Source organism: Gorilla gorilla, chromosome 7 (assembly GCF_029281585.2).
Source record: "Gorilla gorilla gorilla isolate KB3781 chromosome 7, NHGRI_mGorGor1-v2.1_pri, whole genome shotgun sequence".
Classification (NCBI taxonomy): Eukaryota; Metazoa; Chordata; class Mammalia; order Primates; family Hominidae; genus Gorilla; species Gorilla gorilla.
In genome coordinates this window covers 121,506,171-121,528,522 of record NC_073231.2, presented here as the reverse complement: position 1 = coordinate 121,528,522, position 22,352 = coordinate 121,506,171, and the positions used below count along the sequence as shown (strand labels likewise).

The following is a 22,352-nucleotide window of genomic DNA, read 5'->3' as shown; positions in this document are numbered from 1 at the left end:
TGGTGGTGGACAGTATTAAATGACTCCAGTGTGGAAATATGCAGGTGGTCATTAGTAGCTGACTATGAGATTTACTGAAGATTTTGATATTAATTTTCCCGGCATGCAGTACTATATATAAATCTAACTCTGTTCTCAAATTAATTTAAATGGATGATAACATATGAATAACTCCAGGCATATGAGGCTCATTGTCTTCTCTCTCCTTTAGGAAATATATTGTTTGCCTCATTGTGAAACTGTATTTTGACTACTTTTTCACCTGACTAGTTTCTCTATTGCAAAAGAATTATTGGTTTTCTACTCATAAAGAGTGTATGGGAAACGGTACCAAAATACTTCTGGAATAAATGTGCTACAAAAACAAATCACATATCTGCTTGACTAGGTATATTAAATAAAGACCATAGAGAAAAAGGAGTAAGGTTCTAAAAGCACCTACTTCAGTTTTAATTTTTTAAAATGATTGGCTTTTTCACTTCTGATAATAGTACGTTTGGAAAATATACCCATCTTTTCTCTAAAAAGATGCAAGAATCATTTAGTGAAAAATATTTTGGAGGAAATTACTTCATCTTCGGCTCTCAGATTCATGATTGTACCTAAGATTCTAATTTTAATCATTTTGTAGTTTGGAAAAGGAAAGATGTTTCTCCTTTTAGCACAAAATTACTTTAAACTGACTTTCACCAGAGGAAAAACATGCCACTTAAAGTCACCCAACTGAAGAAAATGAAGTCCAAACGCCCAAGAAATGTTTACTTTGTTTTTAACACCTACTATACTTTGAATCCTGTCATGGTAATGTTTTATGCATTGCTGATCTTTAGAAGTCAAAAAAAAAAAAAAAGCTCAATCCAGTGAACTTTATGTTGAGGCAATTTCTCTTAATAATGAGAGTATATGGAGATGTAAAGTAGGTAAAAAAGAATGTCACGCTTAATTCAGAGTTCCTTATCTGCTACTAAAACCCAAACTGCATGTATTAATCTTGCAGCATTTGAATAATGTTCCCATTTTGTCTGTTTTGTGGTACCCCCTTAAAGCACCCATTGAGTTTCTGGCTTCTCTTTAGCTCAGAAAACCATAGCAACCTCAGTCCGCACTTCTCCAACTCAGGATAGAGTTCAAGTTGTTCTCCTCAAGCCTTCTTGCCGTGAAAATCGTGGAGAATCCTGATCACCAACTAGGTGTCCTAAGACTTCTTGCCACAAATAAAGGGCGGGGGAGGGGGCGCACACGCACACACACATCCTGCGTCGTTTAATTGGGAGAGAGAAGGGAAAGTAACAACAGAAAAGGTAAAAGGACTTTGAGAGTTCTTTAGATTGTTTCTGTTAGCATCTCTGAGTGTCTGGGGAACGTCGGTTTGGCGGCCACGCACTGCCCCCCACCTGCCCCCCACTCCCCCAAGGTAAGTCCTCGTCTTTATCACATTATTCCTAACGCGTTCGGATTTTTCCTCCTTTTCCAGCCCGCACGTTCACAGACGGGAGGTGGGGGAGGGAGGAGGGGGGAGAGGCGGGGCGGGAAGGTAGCCGGGTCCCTGCACCGCGCCGCTCTCATTTGCGGCGCTCCGACTCGGGCGAAGTTCTCGCGCAGCCGGCTCGCCGCGGCCGGGGCCGGTCCCGGCGGGCGGCGGCGGCGGGTGCTCGGAGCCGGGCGGGGCGGCGGCGGCGGCGCGGGGACGCGCGCTGTCTCTTTAAGGGAGCTCGGTCTGGGGTGGCGCTTTCCTCCGCGAAGGCTCCTTTGATATTAATAGTGTTGGTGTCTTGAAACTGACGTAATGCGCGGAGACTGAGGTCCTGACAAGCGATAACATTTCTGATAAAGACCCGATCTCACTGCAATCTCTAGCGTCCTCTTTTTTGGTGCTGCTGGTTTCTCCAGACCTCGCGTCCTCTCGATTGCTCTCTCGCCTTCCTATTTCTTTTTTTTTTTTTTAAACAAAAAACAACACCCCCTCCCCTCTCCCACCCGGCACCGGGCACATCCTTGCTCTATTTCCTTTCTCTTTCTCTCTCTCTTTCTCTCTCTCTCTCTCTCTCTTTTTTAATAAGGGTGGGGGAGGGAAAGGGGGGGGGGAGGCAGGAAAGACCTTTTTCTCTCCCCCCCGCAATAATCCAAGATCAACTCTGCAAACAACAGAAGACGGTTCATGGCTTTGGCCGCCGCGCCACCATCTTTCGGGCTGCCGAGGGTGTTCTTGACGATTAATCAACAGGTAAGGAGGGGAGGCCCGGGCGGGCCGCGGGACCGGGGGCTGCGGGGGGCGCGGGGGGCGCGGGCGCCCCTCGGCCGGGCCTGGGGCGCCGCGACGCGAGTGCAGCGCCCGCTCGTGTGTGCGCAAAATGTGGGCGATCGCGAGCGGGGAGCCCTGGGAATTAAAAGTGACTTTCTTTGAAAAAAAAAAAAAAAAAAAAAAAAGCAGAGGGAGAGTGTGCAGAAAGCCAAGCGCAGGCTTCTCGGGTTTCACATGCATTTTCTTTCTTCCTTTTTGAGCGTGCGATTTCTTTCTTTCTTTCTTCTCTTCTGCTCCCTTTTTCCCCCTTCCTCTCCTCCTTTTGGTGGGTCTGAGGCATCTGAGCTTTGGAAACCAGCGACTTCAAACTGCAGTAGCCCCTGGAGTCAGCAGGGTCAAGTTCAGCCGCCGGGGAGGAGGAAAAACAAATCCCCATTTGCCAAAAAAAGAAGTTTCAGGCCGGTGCCCCCTCCCCCTCGCAGCCCCACTCCCCCTCGCTGTCTCTTTCTGGCTGATTTTAATTCTCTCCTACCGGGCGCAGCGGAGGAGCTGGAGGTGGTTGGACCCGAGGGGCCGCCGCCGCCGCCGCCACTGCAAGTTTTCTGGGGGCTCGTGACAAGCGGGGCGCAGACTAGGCACCAGCATGCAGAGTAGTAAGTTGGGCGAACTCGGGAGGGTCGGGAGGGTCTCAGAGAGGGGCCTCCGTATGGTCCCCAACGTGGGAAAACAGCACAGGACTGCCTTTGGCTTTGAAGAGTTTGCAAATGCAGGCTTCAAACTTTTTTCCCTTAAAGGCCCAGCTGGGCTCTGGAGAAGGCGGGTGTCGCATCCCTTGGTGCACCCGCCTCAGAGCGGCTCAGGACAGCTTGGCCGAGGGGTCTGTGCCCTGTCCGTACCATGTGGCAGGGCCTTGCAGCCCGGGCGCTTCCGTAGGGGCTGAGGAAGGGGCAGACTTCCTCTGCGATGCGGTTGATGCGCCATGTGTCGCGCGGGTCAGGGGACACTGGCCGGTGATTAAATGCCTGACAGCGGTGGGACATCCAGGCGGACAGACGCTTTGCCTTCTGTCTGGTTCCTGTTTGGGATCTAGAGAAACGCATCTTTGAAAGGCCAAGGCAAACATCGCTGTCCCTCCAAATAACTCCAGGATTATGGGACCCCATGAATAATTTGAGGGTGAGGCGGCGGTGGGAGCTGTTTGAAGTGCAAAGCTGTTTTTGTGGCTGGGAAAGCTTTTTCGTTAGTACCTGTTTGAGATGGTGGTGTTTCCCCCTTTCCCCAGGGAAGTCAGTAACTGTTTTATGGCCCCAGGACTCTAAAGCAATTTAAGTTAGAGGGTGAGAAGGACTGGTGGGTTTCAGAGGGAATCTTGGACTTATTAAATTTTAGGACCGGCTTTACTTCCCTCTATCTTTTTAGGCCTCATATTTGATGCTTTGAAAGTTTTTTGAGTAAGCCATGGATCTTAATGATGAATCTAAATTATGATAGAATATTCATTCTTATGCCATTTTGGAAAATCACGGCTAGAGTTTAAGCGAGGTAAGTGAAGTGAGAAGCTCAGCGGAGGAGTTAAATCTGAGACAAGTTAGGCCTATTCATTGAACTTTTGTAGATTCATTGAACTTTTGTAAACACACCAGGTGAACAGGAAAGGGTCTGGGAGAGATAATACGTACAAAAGAAAAATACAGATAGTGCCTGAGACAAAATTACAAAGAAATGATAACTCTGGGCCTGGTTGTTGGCTAAAACTTGATTGTTCAAAGCAAAAATAAAATAGGAACCTTCCAACAATTCTTCAAAGTCCTCCAGCTCTGAAGCTAAAACCTATGGATCTTGCTGGCATCATGTTACTTTCCTGCTGGTTTTAGAAAAAGTTGATCATTTAGAAAAGGCTGCCAGAGTTAAAAATGCAAGGGACAGCAGAGGAAAGTCATGCGGGCAGCCAGTTCTTGACGTGGACAAAATGAGAATGAAAGTTTCTGAACTCACTGTTGTGAAGTTTTACATGCCGCTCATTTGCTTAGAAGGCTCTCTCAGATATTCCACCAGTTAACGTATAAAAGCAAACAGGATCTAAAATCGTGTGGGCTTTTTTTTTTTCTTTCCCCAAGTATGCCAGGGTTGTGAATAAATACAGGGTTTGTATGGGAAGATGAAGCGTTTCCTGTAAGTTATGATGCTGACAGGACAGTCTGGAAATGATACCAACATTTTGAGGATTTTTTTTTTTTTACCTTTAAGTGAAAGTTTATTAATGATATGCTTAATCTTAACAAGTCAAACATATTCTTAGAGTTTCTCTCTCCTTGGATTTCATAACTTCTTTTAAAGCTACACCTTTGGATAAAAACATCTCTAGATTCAGTTTAATATACAGGGCTAGTAACATGCTAAAGTTTGACGATTATTTCTGGATGTTAATAATGTGAAAATAAAACTCCTGAGGGGCAAATAGAGTCTTAATACCAACATTATAACTTGATTTCTCTGAATGTGAGGCCTTCTGAAGCTTCATTAGTACTCTGTTGGCAAAGTATTATTTACCACTGGCGAGCTGATGTTTATGGCTTCCTGATATGTATGTTATATGTTAGGATATATATGTGTAGACTGCTTTTCCATACATAATACCTAAGTCTAACACTTTTCAAATAAGTGGTGGAAAGTAGCAAGTTACTAACACAAAGTTTGTCACTCCTTTGAATTCTAGATGCTGTAAGGGTCTGTGCTACTATTTAGGTTTTGTCCTTTGTCTCTTAAAGGTAACGTTAAAGGTAAGGAGAAAAATGTCATAATAGCTGTGAAGTCTGAGCTGAATTTAGAACTTAGCATTTCGATGACTAATATTTTAAATGATTTTATAAAATTTTCTGCATACGTGTTTGAAAACCAGTTTAGGATCGGAATCAGTGTGCTAATCCGAAATAAGTTACACATACTACTACCATATTTTCAGTATTATTTAAGTCACCTACTACTCCTGAGTTTATTCTGATTTACATCATATAGATCTCTTCCTATAAGGAAATATTCATTCATAAGGAAGACCTTTAAAACAGGGAAATGCATGCATCTGTAGAAAAGCAGCTTTTACGATTCTAGTATTTCAGTGACGGCTCTATTATCACTACTATTATTAGATGTATATGTGTATGTGTGTACAGACATACAACCCACAGTATGTGATTAATGATGTGTACATTTTTATTAAGAAAGCAACCAAAGAGTGTAGATTTTTATAAACGCTTGTCTTACCTTCTTTGTTGTAAATAAACATTACTGAAAGTTTCCAGAGGACTTGCAGCAAATTGTTTTTGAACTAGAACTTTATTTCAAATTTGAAATTGGAATAAATACTGATAACTGACCTTTAAACATTTTTCATAACATGAATGTTTTAGAATAATTATATTTTAACTTCAGTTCTTCTTTTGATAGCAACGATAATGTAACAACACTATGCTATTACGTGTACAACAACACAGACTAAGAAAGTTATGGGCAGGTGTCTATAATTGATTTAAAGGAAAGATTATTTTTGTAATAATTGATGAACTTAAAATAAAATGACTTGCTTACATTAAAACATATTCTTATTAAGATTTCTCTGGCGTGTAAAATGAAGCCATTCATTCAACAGGCTGACAACTTTCCACTTGGTATTTGCCTTTCCTTAATTTAGTTTCCGCAGGACAGCTAGTGTGGTAGTCTGCATCTGTTTTTAGCAGGCATAGAAAACTATAAACTCAGACAGTTCTGTCCCAAATATTGCAGCTCACAAGTTACAATCAATTTGATAAAAACCCGCAAGTTTTATGGGCTCGTATTTTGTTGTTCATCCTTGCTAGGTCAAGCTTTCAGGTAATAGGTGTCTTTTTCTCCCTCTTTTGCTGATGATAACTGCTAATACCATCGATAACTAATTCTGAGTCTTGTTTACTCATTTATCATCCTTATTTACCATTTGTTGAAGTTTTGGGAAATTAATGACAGCATACGTAGACTTGCTTTTACTTTGATGGCTTATCTGTGAAAATGACATTTATCTTTTGTTATTATACAGAAATAAGTAAATTCTTTGTTACCATAATAGTTATGATTTATGGAATTTTTGAGTCCCCCTTAGATATAGTATAAAGATGATCTTCTAGCCTTTGCCAAGTAGACATTTAATCTAATTGTTTAAGAGTGCTTGTCATGTATACAAAAGACTAACATACTTTGCAATTATTTACATTAAAAATTATGTAGAGGTTTGTTTTAGTGTAATTTTAAAAATAATTTGTCTCCCAAAAGCTGTAACCAGTGGATTAAAGTAAATAAGCTAAAATACCAAATCTTGTTTTATACCATTGTTCAATAGCAAACAGTGCTGCAGAGGATATAACTACTTTTTAAAATTTATCCTCCGATGTAAGTAGGGCCAAAGTCATTTGTTTGTATAAAATATTCTATTAATTATATATGACCTTTATAAATAATATCTTCGATTTTATTATTATGATCACTTTTTGAGCTATCACAGTGCTCAGTTGTTCTCCTATTCCTGAGAACTGAATTTGGCCTTTAGTTTGGTTTTCTGATGGACACAATAATGTAGAACTTGACTTTGGTTAGAAAGAGATCTTTGAGCTTCAGGAATCTCTGAAGGTGCGGTAGGATCTACAGGTGAAAACCATTTGAATTGTTAAGCATTAGTTAGGTGAAGAAACTCTACTGGTCCCTGCAGCATATAGCAGGTATTATCGTAGCGGTCTACTTTTTGCTATCCCAGTTTTTTTTTTTTTTTTTTTTTTTTTTTTTTTCCTTTTCCAAGAGCACAAATCCAAATAGCAAAAATGAAGGTGAAATTATCTATGTACTTCAAATTTGGAGCATCATTTGAAATCATTTTCTGATTCCAAGCTATAACTGAAATACAAATATAACATTAAGACACCCCAAAGAAGACATTAAGGATACACTTGTCATTCTTAAGTGTGTTTCATTAAAAATAATAACAAAAAACTTTTAATTTTTAAAATGTTTCTAGCTTTTAAAAACCTGCAGTAAATACTTTACAAGTGGCTAGACACCTTCCCTGGTGGTTTAGTTTATACAAGCAGGAAACTTTCTCTCCTACTCTTTCTCTCTCTCTTTCTTGTTTTCTTTAAACCAACTGACGTAATGCCAAACTTTGCTTTAAAAGAACAGACAGAAGTAATTGGTAGCTTTTAACTTTTAATAATGTTCTGGATTGGTTTTAGTGGCCAAAATGCCATTTAAAAAAAAAAAATAGTTCAAGTAAGAACGGGCTTGTGGCCTGAGGAAGAAAGGCTCTGTTGATGCAGTTATTTTTATTCTTGTTTTTCAATCTGTTATTAAAAATCTTTCCTGCTGAGCACTGCTGGATTTCTCCAATTGCTCTTTGTGATGGCTGGTGCATTTCAGGTTACCGTAACTTAAACAGTTTTTGGGTTTTGGGGAGAGTGGGTATTTGCGTTGCATTATTTCTTTCTTACTTGGAAAAAAAATCCATTTGTTTTTGTTTCAATGGAGATTAATTAATTAAGGTTATCAATGGCCACAGGTCAAAGAATATGTTTATATAAAGAATGCGACACCTGTTAGCAAGAGCCTAAAATGTGGAAGTTTAAATGTGACATTAATCATTTTTATGTGCAGAGGAAGGAAAATAGATGAAACTTTACAAAAATGCATTTTTAGATTGAAAGCATTAATTTTAAGGGTCAGTGCATTTCTACAGGCAGCTCTTTTTTTCTTACAATTTTAGATGATAATTTTTTAACCCTATTTATCAAACAGTATTTATAGTTTCCTTTTTTTTTTTTTTATAAATAGTCATTTCTTTCTTTCTGACTTTGCACAGGCAAACAGAACTTTCTCCAGTTAAGAGACATCTTGGTGATGTTGATTGACATCAGGGCAACTTCAGAAGCTGGCAAGTAGGAAAATCTTTTTAGGGGGCAAAAAGATTTGTGCTAGTGTTCTCTTCCTTGGGAAAAGACACTCCACCCAGAAATTATTGGGTTTAGTGGAAGGCCCTCCGCCCCATTCGGTGGCTCAGAACTAAGTACTGTCTCGACTTTTCTTTTGTGAATTGTTCCTGAGGTTTAAATCTTACGGTTACTTGTCGTGGACTTTGCTTTTAACCCAAATTGTTCCTGATAGATTTTTTTTTTCCTTCTTTACCTAGAGCACATTTAAGGAATAATATATATAGTGAAAATTAAGTGTCGCACAAGGAAGAGTACAGTCTTTAAGGCATTTATGACTATAAAAAGCATTCCGCAAATTTGGGGCATTGAAGTGTTCTCTGCTTATAAATTTGACAGTTTTGATTTACTTGATATGTTTCTCAGTTTTTCTTGCGAGAGTTACAGACTTTAGTTCAAATCATAGGCATTCCTTTTTTGCTTATGGCTTCTTTAAAGATTTGTTTGGAAAAACTTTAGGAACTTAATGTATATGTTGTTCACATCAGCATAGTGAAAGTTTCTTGGAGTAAGTCCAGATTCATTTTATTTATTACAAAGTTTTCAAACATACATTTCATGTTATGGCTGCATCTGTTAATAAATTTTTATTTAATGAATTTTGTTTGTTGCTTCAAAAATGAGGGAAAAGCAATAAAGTTTAGCAAGAAGGAAATAAGGCAAAGGGAGGTGTTTAGAGTTGCAGTCCCTTAATATCAGCAGATTGTTTACTGGTAAGTGGTGGGGAGGGGTTGGTGGGAGGTTTTGTGGAAGATGATACCAAAAAAAAAAAAAAAAAATCCATCAATTGCGCATATGCTCCCCTCCCCTTAAGGTTTACTTAAACAATATGTTTCGATTTTGCCGCAAACCATTCTGCACTACTTCTGCTCCAAGAATCCACCACTATCTTGGTTCCTGAGAGATTAAGGATGATGTTTTCTGTTGTATAATGAACAGCAGTATTATTTGAACAAAGGTAACACTTTTTGATTTGTGTAATTTTTTAGTAGCTTGTCATAGGATACCTATAATATGAGAGGAGTTCTAGCAATGTAATTGCCTGCAAATGTTTGAAGTACTCACGATAGCTTTGCTATGTTTGAATTATTGCCAATATATGTGCATGCTATTATAGGTGTGTTTTATATATGGAATGTATGTAGACCGATAATACTTAGACACATCTTGATGGTGGAATTTAGAATGCTAACTATTAACTCTGTGCTTGAAACGTGAATCTTTTAAGGAGTTAACATGACCTACATTATGAAGTCTAAAAGTTTGAAATGAGTATGGAGTTTAAACATAATGAATCAATTGTTATCATAATACTTATATCTGCTCTGAATTTACTAAGGAATTTTTTTAAATGAAAAAAATTATAAATCAAAATGCCACCTTTCAGTGTATTGTAAGAAATGCTTCTGAGATCATTTTTTAAGTCTCATTTCTGTTAAGAGGAGCAGTTAAGGGACAGGACTGTTTGTGAGTATATCACTTTATGGGCTACCACTTTATAGTTTACAATTCTATCATCTCAAAACGTTATGTAGAAATAATATGGAACATGTAAAGACTCTGTACTATGACCCAATGCATTTTTCCCTAGGGTGATGGATTCTGTGCGTCACCCAAATGTGATGCTATTTGCCAGGCTTGTAATACTGGTTTTGAGGGTTGATCTAGGTCCTATTTCATCAAGCAACACAATACAACAACTTTGGTATCTAGGGTAATTGACACAGTCAAAATAGTCTCTGGAAAACATTCCATATACTTTTAAGTAAGTCAGAAGTTAATGTACATATTAAATTTATTTAACATGAATAAACAAATGATTTATTGTTAGCTATTTGTCTAATATACTAGATAGTGTTAGAAGGAAATATACAAGTATTTACAGTTTATGTTCCGTTTCTTTTTTTCTTTTTTGAGGGGAGCATGGTTCTCTTGTTTGCGTTCATAATAGCTTTATCTGTTAATTACTTTGTATTCATGATAGTGAGTAGTATAGTATCATAAATAATAGTAAACATGTTTATATTATCTGCTATATATGTCCCAAGCTTGAAAAAAGCATTAATATTACTAGTTGTTAAATTGAGTATTATAGTAACCAGGAATGAATCCAGTACCATATAAGACAATAGATAAGACATCAACTGCTATTTAAACACTAAAAATACCTTAGCTGTAGAAAAAGAAAGATCAAAAGGATTTCAGAGCTGTTTTTACTTGGAGAATTTGGACAGAATGTATAAAGCTTACAAATCAATAAACATTAATAATATAACATGTGCTTCCTGATTAGATTCTACAATACAATGTGAATTGCTATTTCAATTTCTCTACATATCATATGGAAGATCAGATACGTTTATAAATAGTGTAAAAATATATGGCAGAAATTAGTTTGTGGAATCTAATTTCTCTATTACATGATACACTTCATGTACAAAGGGATCAAGCATTACTAATCTAGTGTTAGCTTTTTCTTTCTGAGCTATGCAGAAGTGGAATATATGAATTTGTGGCTTCATATTAAATAAGTGCGTACATGTATATGCAGGATAGCTATAGTCTCACTTGCATAGAATGTTTTTACATTACAGGCACTACATGGAATTTTAGCATATTGCATATTTTTTGAAATGACTTTAGTCTTTGTAATGCCCATTTTAATTACTTAATGCATCCCAACACCTATTTGAGGGTTAATTTAATTGTAATTTTGGTTCTGAAATGAGAGCATGATAGACAAAACAAATTAAAAACCAAATTCTACTTGTGCCTACTTTGTGATGTCATTATCTGCACATCATCTTTAGCTTTGCAAGATGTGGAAATAAAATACATCAGCCCATTTTCTCTCAATACTCTTAAGTAGCTCTGAACATATAAAAGTTCCTAAAAGAAAGTTTTGCATTTGTTTTTGCTTTGCTTTTTGATGCCAAGTTAAGACAGGTCATATATATATTAATTTTAATCAAGGCCCATATTACTAAATTTTTCAATACATATTCATCTCTTTGTTGTATGATTCATAATTCTTTATCGATTATTTTTTGATATACCTTTGAGATCTTTTAAAATGATATGTTTTACCTGTATTTGGCTGCTGAATTTTTATATTAGTAATTATATTTAAATTATAAATTTAAAAATACGAAATATGTTAAGCTGTCTTTAAATTAATATTGGAAGTATACCTTTTTAGAAGATTATTGCAAAATTGGCTCCTCAGTTCTGTAAACTGAGGGAAGTTTTAGAAAATAATTTACAAGTAGTCAGTAAGTAGTTACACATTCAAGGATTGAAAAATATGAAATACTATTTTCTGTAACTTATAAACCAACACTAAGAGATGTTTCTCCTTTGTATTTATAATGCATTTGAATTACATTCTTTGGATGTATGATGTGGTAAATTACTGTAAGAAACTCACTGTCATCTAAACCTCAATTATAATAAACTATTTTACTCTATCCCATCACTGTTTATTCTATTTTTAAAGTCCCGTTTTTAAGAAAACTTGTGCTTTTGAAAGAATGCCCTAATTATTTATAACATATTTTGCTTTTTCTTTTTACTTTGATAAGCTTTAAGAAAGCTGCCAGTAAGATGATTTTAGGTCATTGGTAAAAATAATAATGTACACATTTTATGTGTAAATATGTGTACACAATCTTGCACCTTCACTGTGTCTAACATTCAGCTTTTTAGTGTTATACATATTTTTATTCAATATTACACATATTTGTGTACATTTAGTGTTACACATATTTGTATTTAGTGTTACATGTATTTGTGTACATTTATGTACATCATGTACTTTTTACTCCCAGAGTAATTCAGCATATCACTGTTAGCACATAATTATGGACATACATATTCTTCTCACTTCCTGAACAATTCAGTGTGTCCTTGGCAATACTAACACTTTAAAAATGAGAGTAATAATGATTAGAGCTGGAGAACTGGGGGTAGATATTAGTATTAGCAGGTTTCCCTCCTTTTAATTTTTCCCATTTTCAGTTCCTTCTTTAAAAGAGAGATGTATATATATCTGAACAGAAGGGGGACTAGGATACTGTATAATCCATGATTATACAGTACATAAGGAACGGTTGCTGCATATGGCTTTATTTATATATCTCGGACATAGAAAACTTTGACCCCTTTGCCTGTTGTACTTGGGAATTTTAGATAAACCCCACTGGGGTCACACTCATCAGTTCCGGCTTTGCGTGACTCAAAGCATTCTCTAGCTTCTGGTGCGCTACTGTGCTGTTTTCCTTCAGGAGTGGAAGGTCCTGTAAGTTCATTTGGCATTTGGAAGCACAACTAGGTTTCTTCCTTTTTGAAAATCCTCTCACTGGGTTTCAGAAGAGTAAGCAGAGATCATGGGCTGCGTGATGTCGTTGATTTTAGGATGCTAAAGAAAATTATGCTGAGACCAAGCATGCTTCCTCTGGCTTATTCTGCCCTGCTTTATCATCATTTTTTTCTTTTTTTCAACCTCCTACCCCTCTTCCCCCTACACTGTTTGGGGTCTAATATTTTAGTTTCTGGAGGAGTAAGGATTTGCCTTCTCAGTGGAAAAATGTGTAAGCTGCAGGATTTTTACCTACCTTTCTTTATAACTTTTCCATTCTGGGGACAGTGTCTAAGAAGAGGAAAAAGCTTACATACTTTATTTTATTTTATTTTATTGTTTGCTATTGAGTAGGACTTTGCTATTCCATTTCTATGTGGAAATGCATTGCATGGAATTAAATAAAGTTGTATAATTTTGAAACAATTATAAGCACCAACTGTGACATAGTTCTGGCTTTTAAAAAAAGTCAATTTTAGTTATGCAGTACTTCCACCAAACTCTCTATTCCAAGTTTATAAATATGAATTTGACCATTCGACCATGGATGATGCTTGAAAGTCATGTTTTCTGGATTTAGGGAAGAAGAATACTTGAAAGATTCTCACCATCAGTATGTTTTAGATTCCCAAGAAGTACAATGCCAAGTGTCATGTTATCAACTCTTCGAGGTCTACAGTAAGGAGTTTACTTGTTTCTGGTAGCTTATAAATTCAATAACATCAGTCACAGGCTGCTTAACGTATTTATGAGTTGAGCTAATGTAGTTCAATAAATGATTGTATTTCCATCAAGTCGAGGGAGTAACGCAAACTAGAATAGTAGCCATCTATTAAGGGTAGTTCTGAGGTTTGGAATTTGTAACTGATTTTTAGGAGCTACGACATGAATATCATATCAGGTAGAAATACTCAGAGTGATCACCTTTTATGAAAGTTAGTTCTATCTTTCATGTCTAGGAAAATATAACAGTGAATGTTTGCTTTTTGTATGTTTTGTCTCCAAGCAGAGGAAACTGACAGTTTTATGTTTTAGGTGCCGAAAGTTGTTTTTGGCTAGGCAGTTCCAGAGTTAATCACTGGGATGTTAACTTGAATTTTTGTCTTTAAAATGTTTTAGATTTTTAAAACGAAATATGCTTCCATTATTTCCAAACTGACACCTTGTGTTCTGGATTAGTTTTTAGAGAAATGTTTTCCAAATTCTCTTGGATTACTTGAAGTCCATTGATTTTGAAATACTTAGTTTAGTTTTTTTCTTTTAAAGCTTATCAGAAAGTAGAGGAAGTACTTTATCTTTTCGGGGTTTTCTTATTCCAGAAACCTTGTTATTGCCTGTAAAATGCAAATGAATTTTGCACTTAGTTTGTTTTATTTTCTCTTGTGTTTTCAGAAATGTTTTGATGCATCAGAAATTGAGAGATCAGTGATGTCAGTTCTCCTGTCACACCTTTTCATGATAAGATATTTTGGTCATTTCTAAGGAGTAGTTAGAGGGAAATCCTTTCATAAATCATTTTCACTTCAAAAAAACAGTGATGTTGGAAAATCATATAGTATTCTTTGTGATTAGTTGAAAATTATGAATGGTGTAAAATAATATGACATTTAATTGTTTCTCATTTAGACATGATGCATTTTATATCTCAAAATTTGATGGGAGGAAAAAGAAAAAAAAGAACTCACAACTTTTACCAGGTTTGAAACTAGCTTAAGATAGTTCTGTGGAATTCTCCAAAAGTGATAAGAAAATTTAAAATACTGCCCAGACACAGGGTTAAAATTAAATCTGTATGTAGAGTGGAGACTTTAATCTGACATATTTTAATGTAAAGACATTTTAGAATAAAGAAAGCTTTCTCTGGTTTTGTCGGCTGTTTTTGTTTTTCGACTGCTTTGCATGAGATGATCGGCATTCTTAAATTATAATTATGTGTAAAAACAAATAAGCTGCTACTGTAAAAAGTAACAGCTCTGCACATATATCTTGAATACTACTAGAAAACATTTTCATTAGAGGAATAAATGCATTAGGCCCTAAGTAAATTTAAGATACCAAATTGCAAACTTAGTATCTCTAATACATTACCCATGCTAGTCCCTGCAAAGTGGAATTGATTCTGAGAGAGCTCATTATTTGCGTTGCTAGTAGAGTGTATTTAACAATATTTTGGTGTCTCCACCGGTAGAAATGTGGACATTTCAACCAGCTATCCCCTTGTTTGGTTCCTGTGATGTCAGGCAAACATTTTGCCAAAATGTTTGGTCCGATGTGATCACATCGGTGTTGTGTAATTAAGATAATGTGCTGATTTTGAATCTTGTTAACGTGTTATTTTGAAAGTGTAATTTTAAAACTTTGCCCATTTGGAATACAATAGAAGAGGCAGGATGATGTTTTTAGATTTAATTCAAAGCCTCTATGTACAGATACATTATGAAAAGTTCAATAGCTCTTTTCATCTTTTCCTAATATGGGAGAAGGTGGGGGTTTATTTTCATAAACACCATTGTAAAAATAATTGATGAAATGTTTTTTGACAAAAGATCATGTACATATATATTAACTGACTTTCTGAGCTAACAGAATGTACATTTTATTTCATTAGGTTACATTAATAAAACCATGTACAAAAACATACAAATGGAAGAATAGATGAAATCACCTCCCTGGAATCAGATGTAGAGTAAATGGTGTAATCTCTGAGATGACTCTCTTAGTTCTGTGATTTCACTATAAGAGCTGGCCCCCATCTATTCTGCTTTGGACACATTGTGCCAAAGTGTACAATGTTCAGCTTCCCACAAAAGGAGAAAATACGGGTTTAGGCTTAAGATTCTTCTAACATTCTGTTATGGAGAAATAGACCCTGGCCACAGAAACACTTCTTTTCTCAATGGTGGAACTTTCTTCAGCTGGTCAGTCTAAAATCTGCCATTCAAGTTTGGTTTTACTTCTTTGTTTTTCTTTACTTTAGGTATATCAAAGTGAACATTGGGTCATGTTTTATTCTGAATGACAGAACGGACTTGAGCTACTGTCCATTCTAGCATGATCTTATTTTACAAACAAGAAAACTGAAGATAAAAGTGACTTCCCCCTACTTGGTTAAAGGACTGAACTAGAACTTGGGTCCGTTCACCATCCTCATTCATATGTGAAACACTAGGTGATTTTGATGTTTGCTGAGGAAATCTGCCCACTGTTTAAGATTCATTAGTCTTTATTTTTCCTTTTGCACATGGATATGAGAATAGAATTAAAATGTCATTTATTAAGATGCAGTGAGAAATTGATGATCATAATGAATCAGTTGATATATTCACATTATTTCTTTATCAGTACTTTAGATATGGGCATCAAATGTTTAGAAGCTATCACAGAAAGTTGAAGAATTATTGTGAAAAATCTAGGCTTAATGCTTTTTTCAGACACCTTAGCAATAGTAATGTTGGATTCATTTAGATAAAATCTAATTGGTACTGAAAAACTGCTTATGAAAATGGTCACTAATAAGAAGCTAGTTTGTATTACTTTTCCCTTTAGCTTAAAGCAGCTTTAACATTTATCTATATAGAGAGTAGTATTTTTAAAAATAGTCCATTTGAATTAAGGATATTTTTATCTTCCATGAAATGGATGTTTCTTTATTCATAACAGTCATAGTTCCCTTGGCAGGTTGAAAAACTGTAGACGGCATCTGTGAGATTAGGCTTGAAATGTGCAATTAGTTATTAAAATCTGGCTGGAAAAACCATAAGTGGTGTTTTACATAAACTCCTCAGCATTTGTAAAAAACTAATGAAAGAAAAATAAAAGAACCTCATTTATTTTAAATACTTTCCTTATGAATCCTGTCTTTTGAATGATAAATTTCAACTTCAAATGTAGTGAAAATAATTTAAAATATACATTTAATGCCTCTATTTTTCTTTTAAAATTTCTCAACTTTCCATTTTTAGCCATGACTTCACAGTACAGTATGGATGCAATTTATGTTCATTGATTATAGTTAAGCTAATTTTAATCATACTTTGTTGGAGTGGAAATACAGGAATAATTCTCTGTCTTCTTAGACTTCTGAGGTATTTTACTTAAATCCCTTGTTTCTTATCTTTCAAACCTAATAGTTACATTGTATAGTCCAAAGGGTGAATGCCCACATAAGTGAAATTCACACATTACAACCCCAATGCTATTGTCATTTTCACCTCTGGATTTTAAAGAATTGTGGTAAATACCATGCAGAAAGATGTTGAACCTAAGACAGCCCCCAAGCTCTTTCAGAGCATAGCTCCAGAAGTGTCTTTGAAATGCTGGAGGAAGTGGAGAAGGAGGTGTGTCAGGCCCTGGAAACCGCTGGGCTGGTCCAGGGTCTGTATTTGAACCCCGTTCAGTTCATCTTGAGTCGCAGGGCGAAGAAGACATTGTACTTTCATTTGCATGGATTTTCCGCTCTGTCTCTTAGCCAGAAGGCAGCCTTGTCTTTTGTTTTGTTTTGTTTTCTTTTTTGGTTGTTTTGTTTCTTTAATGTTTCTTTCAGGTGAAAAGCCTTTTATAAATATCTTGTAAATAGTTATTCCTTTAAATGAAACAGTTTGCTGGTGGAAAATAATCTTACTCATTCCATCAGATATAATCAATTAAATCAGAAAACTATAGAATGATCTTTAACATTAAAAAGCAATTTTAAGATGGGTTAAGGAACTATTTTGACTAGTATGCTGATCATCCCACGTAAAATCTCTTTCTTGGTGTGGTGAGCATACTATATGAAGAAAGGCTGAAAACTTCCATTATTATTACATAATCATCTGTTTTTTTCCTCCTTGTCCTGTGGCTATTATCTCTATATAGCAAAATTTATTTTTCACTCAGACTGTGAATTATAACTTACCATTCATTGTATACCTTATAGAACCAGAGGAAACCCTATCAGTGCTTATGAGCCTTAGTTTTTCTTAATGATTTTGTTAATGTTATTTATTTTTTACATAATTCTCCCCCTGTATGTAAAATATCTCGTTTTCTTCTTTGACTTTGAGAGATTGGAACCTTTCCATGTACTCTTGGCATTGCAGATCAAAATAAGGCAAAATAGCTCTTATTCTGGGCTTTATCAGAAAACACTGTTTTTTGTTGGTTTTTATAACAGGTGATATCCAGATAAGGTTTAAATAAGATGAGTTGCTGTATTTTAATGTTTATTTCCACCTCTTAAGGGATTTGCCCTCCTGATAAATCAGTATACACTTAACTGTATTTTAATTCCCCTGAATCACAACTATGCTAATGTAGTCACCTATTTTGGAAAACTTCTTTTCAGACATTCTTTAAACTATTTTATACTTGACCTCATGAGGCATATTTGTGAACACAGACTATCGTGGATATTTTATAGAAGCTAGTTAAATAGCATTATCTTCTGGCTATTTGGATTATAATCCAGTTGTAGATTGATTATGGACCATTCTTGGAATCTAGGAAAAGTCCAAATGCAATTCTGTAGCTTATACATGGCTAATGAAGCTGAGAGATAGATTAGGTTTTAAGCAAGGGATGGATTTTAGGTAACAACAAATATTGAATATGGCTCCTTTGAAAGTTTAGAACAAGACAAGGTAAAACAAAACAAATGGCTACTTTTTATTTATTTCCAGATGGATTTCAACTTGCAGGTGACATGGCATAAAGTCAAAACGTTGCTTGTTGAGATTTATTAATTAGAATGTTTTTAAGTCAGATACGGAGTTTGTTCTGTTTCAGATAAAAGAGAAACCTACTCAGACATAAAAATAACCTCAGAGTGGAGAAAATATTGAATCCCCGAATCTGGGTTTCATTTCATGTGAATCTCCATTTCTCAACTAAGCGATATCTGCCAAGGCTCCTCTGTTTGTTGACATTGCTGTATTGAAGTCGCCAGTAGCCTCATGGAAGCCAAGCCCCAATGGTCTTTCCATCTGACTGCACCTCTCACATGAATTGGATGCTGCCAGCCATTCTCTTGGGTATCTCTTCTGGCTTGGCTTCTAGGCACTGCATCTCTGCCACACTTGTTCTAGTCTATCATTGAATGTTCTCTTAATCTATGCACTTTTCTTGGAGGGTTTTATGCTTTTAGGTTTTTATCCAAATGAAATAACTTCTGAGCCTTCACCTCTAGACCTAACTTGGTTCTGAGTTCCCATATCAGTGGCCTTCAGCCTCCGTAAGTACTTGCTTTTAAACTTGTTTATCATCATTAATTTGGCATTCAGGACCCTTCAGTTTGCCCCCAATTTACCAGTTCCAAATGTACTACATCATGTGTCTATCCTTACTATAGTGCTTTCTAGTCCTAGAACATTCTCACACCGACTTTTGTTCATATCCTTCCCTCCTTATGAAATGCCTTCTACGCAACCTTAACTACAGGGATTCTTCTATCTGTTCCTCGGCATGTTCACTTCTGTATTCTTCTTCCTGAAACTCTCTATCTCTGCTCATTTAGGTTAAAACATCCCCGCCTTGTGCTCCCGTTTATGTGCGGCTTTAGCATAGCTCATACCAGAAGCTACTGGGCATCACGAACCTGAGGAGAGTGAGAGCATACGTAATTCATTTTTGTTCCCTTTACAAATGACTTGGATGCAGTAGTTCTCAAAAGTGTTGCATTAAATAGGAACATAGGGGAAGAACACTTTGGCTGGCAACACAGACTTTCAGGTACTGAGAAAATTGTGAAATTGGTTTGTCAGGTTTCAGAGGAAAATAAAGATTGTCTGGTATTGCATAAGTTCTAGATGTTTCTTGATGTTTGCCCTAACGTATCGTTCCTAAGGTAGGATACCACTGGTTGCAACGGAGTATGTTGTATTTTGCAGTGTGCTTGCACATCCTGCCTTTTATCGATTAATGTCATTTAGCGAAGTGGGACAGTGTCAGTGAAACTAAGGCAAAGGGGAAGCCTGAATTCATTTGAAAAGTATAAAAAAAGGAGAACACAGGCAGCCTTGTACTTTACTGATATTATATGTGAGACACTATGAACTAATCAGAGATGCAAGATGATACATGGTGTGTCCTTAATTGAGGATAACAGTGTTAGGCTCTAAGGTCATGAGTCAGAAATGTGCCTTTTTAACGTCCATGTTTTGAATGTTCTCAGGCCCAAAGGTTGTGTTGTGATGTTTGAGGACAATGGCTTATGTCTTGGCTTCAGGATGAAAGTTACTTGTAAGTGGGTCCAATGCTTGCATGCTGAGGGGGCAAGGGTGATTTAGAGTCAGGAGATCTAACATGAATATTGATGAGTAGGGTTAGTTGCTGAGCACAACCATAGGTAATGTTGCTTTGAGATGCCCAGGTTTATGGCAGCAAGAGGATATTGGATTCCTCTTTGCTCAAATATTTTTAATATTCACGTTTCCCTCAGTGATAGCCAATCAAGTGATAACTGAATAATAGCTGCTGAGACGTTTTTCATGTTGGAACAACAATGCCTCTGAGATTTCTTTGAATGTTTGATTTTTACTAATCACTTTTAATTTCATCTTAAAAGCCTGGGAACAATTTTGAAGTTTAAGAACTTTTTTTTTTTAACTTAAAAAAATTATTTTATCTGACAGTTGGGAAGTCCCTTTGATTTAGCATTTAACTCTGTTAAGCACCTAAATATTACTTTAAACAGCTCTGGAAAATTAAGCCCTGCTATTATTGTACATTCCCAATCTCTATGGACATGGGACCATGAAGGAGAAATCAAGGAGATCTATTTAATGAATTTCTTTGCTTCTAGGACAGTTCATTACTTGTAGGACTTGCACTTATCTATGCCTTCTTTAAAAACAAAACATTCCAAAGCTTCCTAGAAACCTTAGCTAATTGCATTATACCAACATGCTTTTCTGATGTCACCTTATGTCTGTAAGCAACTTTACAAATCCTTTGAAAGAGATAGTTGGATTTTTAAAAGTAATATCTGCTTGGATTTTGCAAATTAAGCCACAGCAGAAACAGTTTCACTGTAGAGTACATGCTAGTTAATAAGTAGGGGTTTTTAAAATCCTCTGTACTTTTCCACAACTGAAAGGGTGCATACTTTTGGTTGAAAGTGAGTAGGCGAAATTTAGACCTGCTGTTCTGGTAGCCCTAGTGGCCATTTCATAATCCCTGATATGATTGTCCAGCTCTCCTGTTTGCTAAATGCAGAAATAGAGGAAGGAAATGGATGTTTTGGCTCCATTAAAATGTTCCTTATCAGACTGTATGTAGGAGTGGATGCTGTTGAAGATGCCTCTATTGCCAGCTGTACAGCATGTGTGCTGGGCTAGTTTCCTGGCTGCTAAAGCTGCGTGGTGCCCTTTAATGATGGGAAGGAGGACATTATTAAATGTGTTGGGCTTAGTGTTTTCACTTGTGAACATCAGGGAGCAGAGGGCATGCAAACTTTGCCCAAAGGCTGGACACGGTTTGCATAGAAATGAGCTGCGTGTAGTAATAACTGACTTGGTAGATGCGCAGCTAAGCACTGATTACTAAGTAAAAGTAAGCGCAACCTCAGGCCATAGGTGAGCTAGGTTGACCAGGGAAAGGCTGCGTTCCAAGAGGTTCATCTTCCATTGGGGCCGCCTTAAAATGCTGATCCTGGTTCACACTGGTTGAGCAGTGTGCTGTATGTTGTCTTCACTTGAGATAGAAACTGCTGTCATCTTTATTTTATAGAATGGAGAGAACTGGGTCTCAGGAAGGTATAATAAATTGCCTAGGCTACAACAGGTAGCAAGTAGCAGAGTCAGGATTTCAGTCCAGGCAGCCTGGCCCTAAGAGCTGAGGCTCCCTCTACTTTGTTTCTTATCTGGTGGGTGAACAAGATTTGAGTTGCTGTAGTTGAGTCCAAGGTAGTATTATAATAGTATTTCAAAGACTAGACGACTTTTTAATGTTAACAGTGTTCCAATTTGCTTTCTCCTTAGGCCCTAATTCATTGTCAGAGATAAGGCCATCACCTTTATATATGAGACATTTAAACAAATGTTTTTAGTAATAATTCAGGAAACATACAACCGGTATTCTTTCTGTAGTGATATCTGCAGTCTCTTGTTAAAAAAAGAACTCTATTAGTTTAAGTAACTGTCTCTTCTTGGCCCCATTACAGTAAAAAGTCTGTGATCAGCACCCTCTTGGAAGGGGAAGTTGTTGAATGACAGGGATGTGGTACTGTCCTGATAATCCTATGGCTTTGTATTTCTTAGTGTATTTATACTCCTGGGTAACTACCCCTGCTCCACATGGAGTATTGACAGCTTTGAATCTGAGGTAGCTTATGTGTGTTACAAAGACAAAAAAGAAAAAAAAAAAGAAAGCGTGGTTTGGGTTAGACTTAAAAAAGTACTTTCATCAGTTATTATCCAGCGTGTCTGTTAGATTTTTAAGTAATTTATATTTTATGAAAGAGCTTTAAAGACTCAGTGTGCTTTAGTGAATAGTGTAGCGAGAGAAATAAAAAATAATAATAATAAAGGACATTTTCTTTAAAAAAATTTTTCCTTTTGTTTTTAAGAAGAAAAAAGAATCAGAACTGCAGATCAGGAACAGAAATAGCATTCCATTTTCTTTTCACGGATTCTGGAGCAGCTACGGTGAGAGTGAGTTGGCTGAGTCTGGGAAGGAGGCTGCTGTCTGCGGCCCTGCCTAGGCGGCAGCGGCGACACGACAGGAGCTGCGTGTGTGTCGCTGGCGTTCGCTCTCGCAGGAGCCCCGGGCCTGC

General features: G+C 36.7%; 1 protein-coding gene across 4 annotated transcripts in view; it reads left to right on the top strand.

The window, feature by feature from the left end:
* The first annotated feature begins 1,672 nt into the window (after positions 1–1,672).
* Positions 1,673–22,352, top strand: part of TRPS1 (transcriptional repressor GATA binding 1) — a 259,458-nt gene continuing 238,778 nt past the window's right edge. For 2 of the 4 annotated variants that reach the window (XM_055349806.2, XM_055349805.2), the window contains exon 1: positions 1,673–2,224. Coding sequence is in view for 1 of the 4 variants with exons in the window: in XM_055349807.2 (XP_055205782.1) it covers positions 2,886–2,895 (10 nt within the window). In the remaining 3 variants the exon portion in view is untranslated. Of the gene's footprint in view, positions 2,225–2,299; positions 2,896–22,352 lie in introns of those variants that run through there. The other 2 variants (XM_055349807.2, XM_063709447.1) reach the window with 1 other exon arrangement.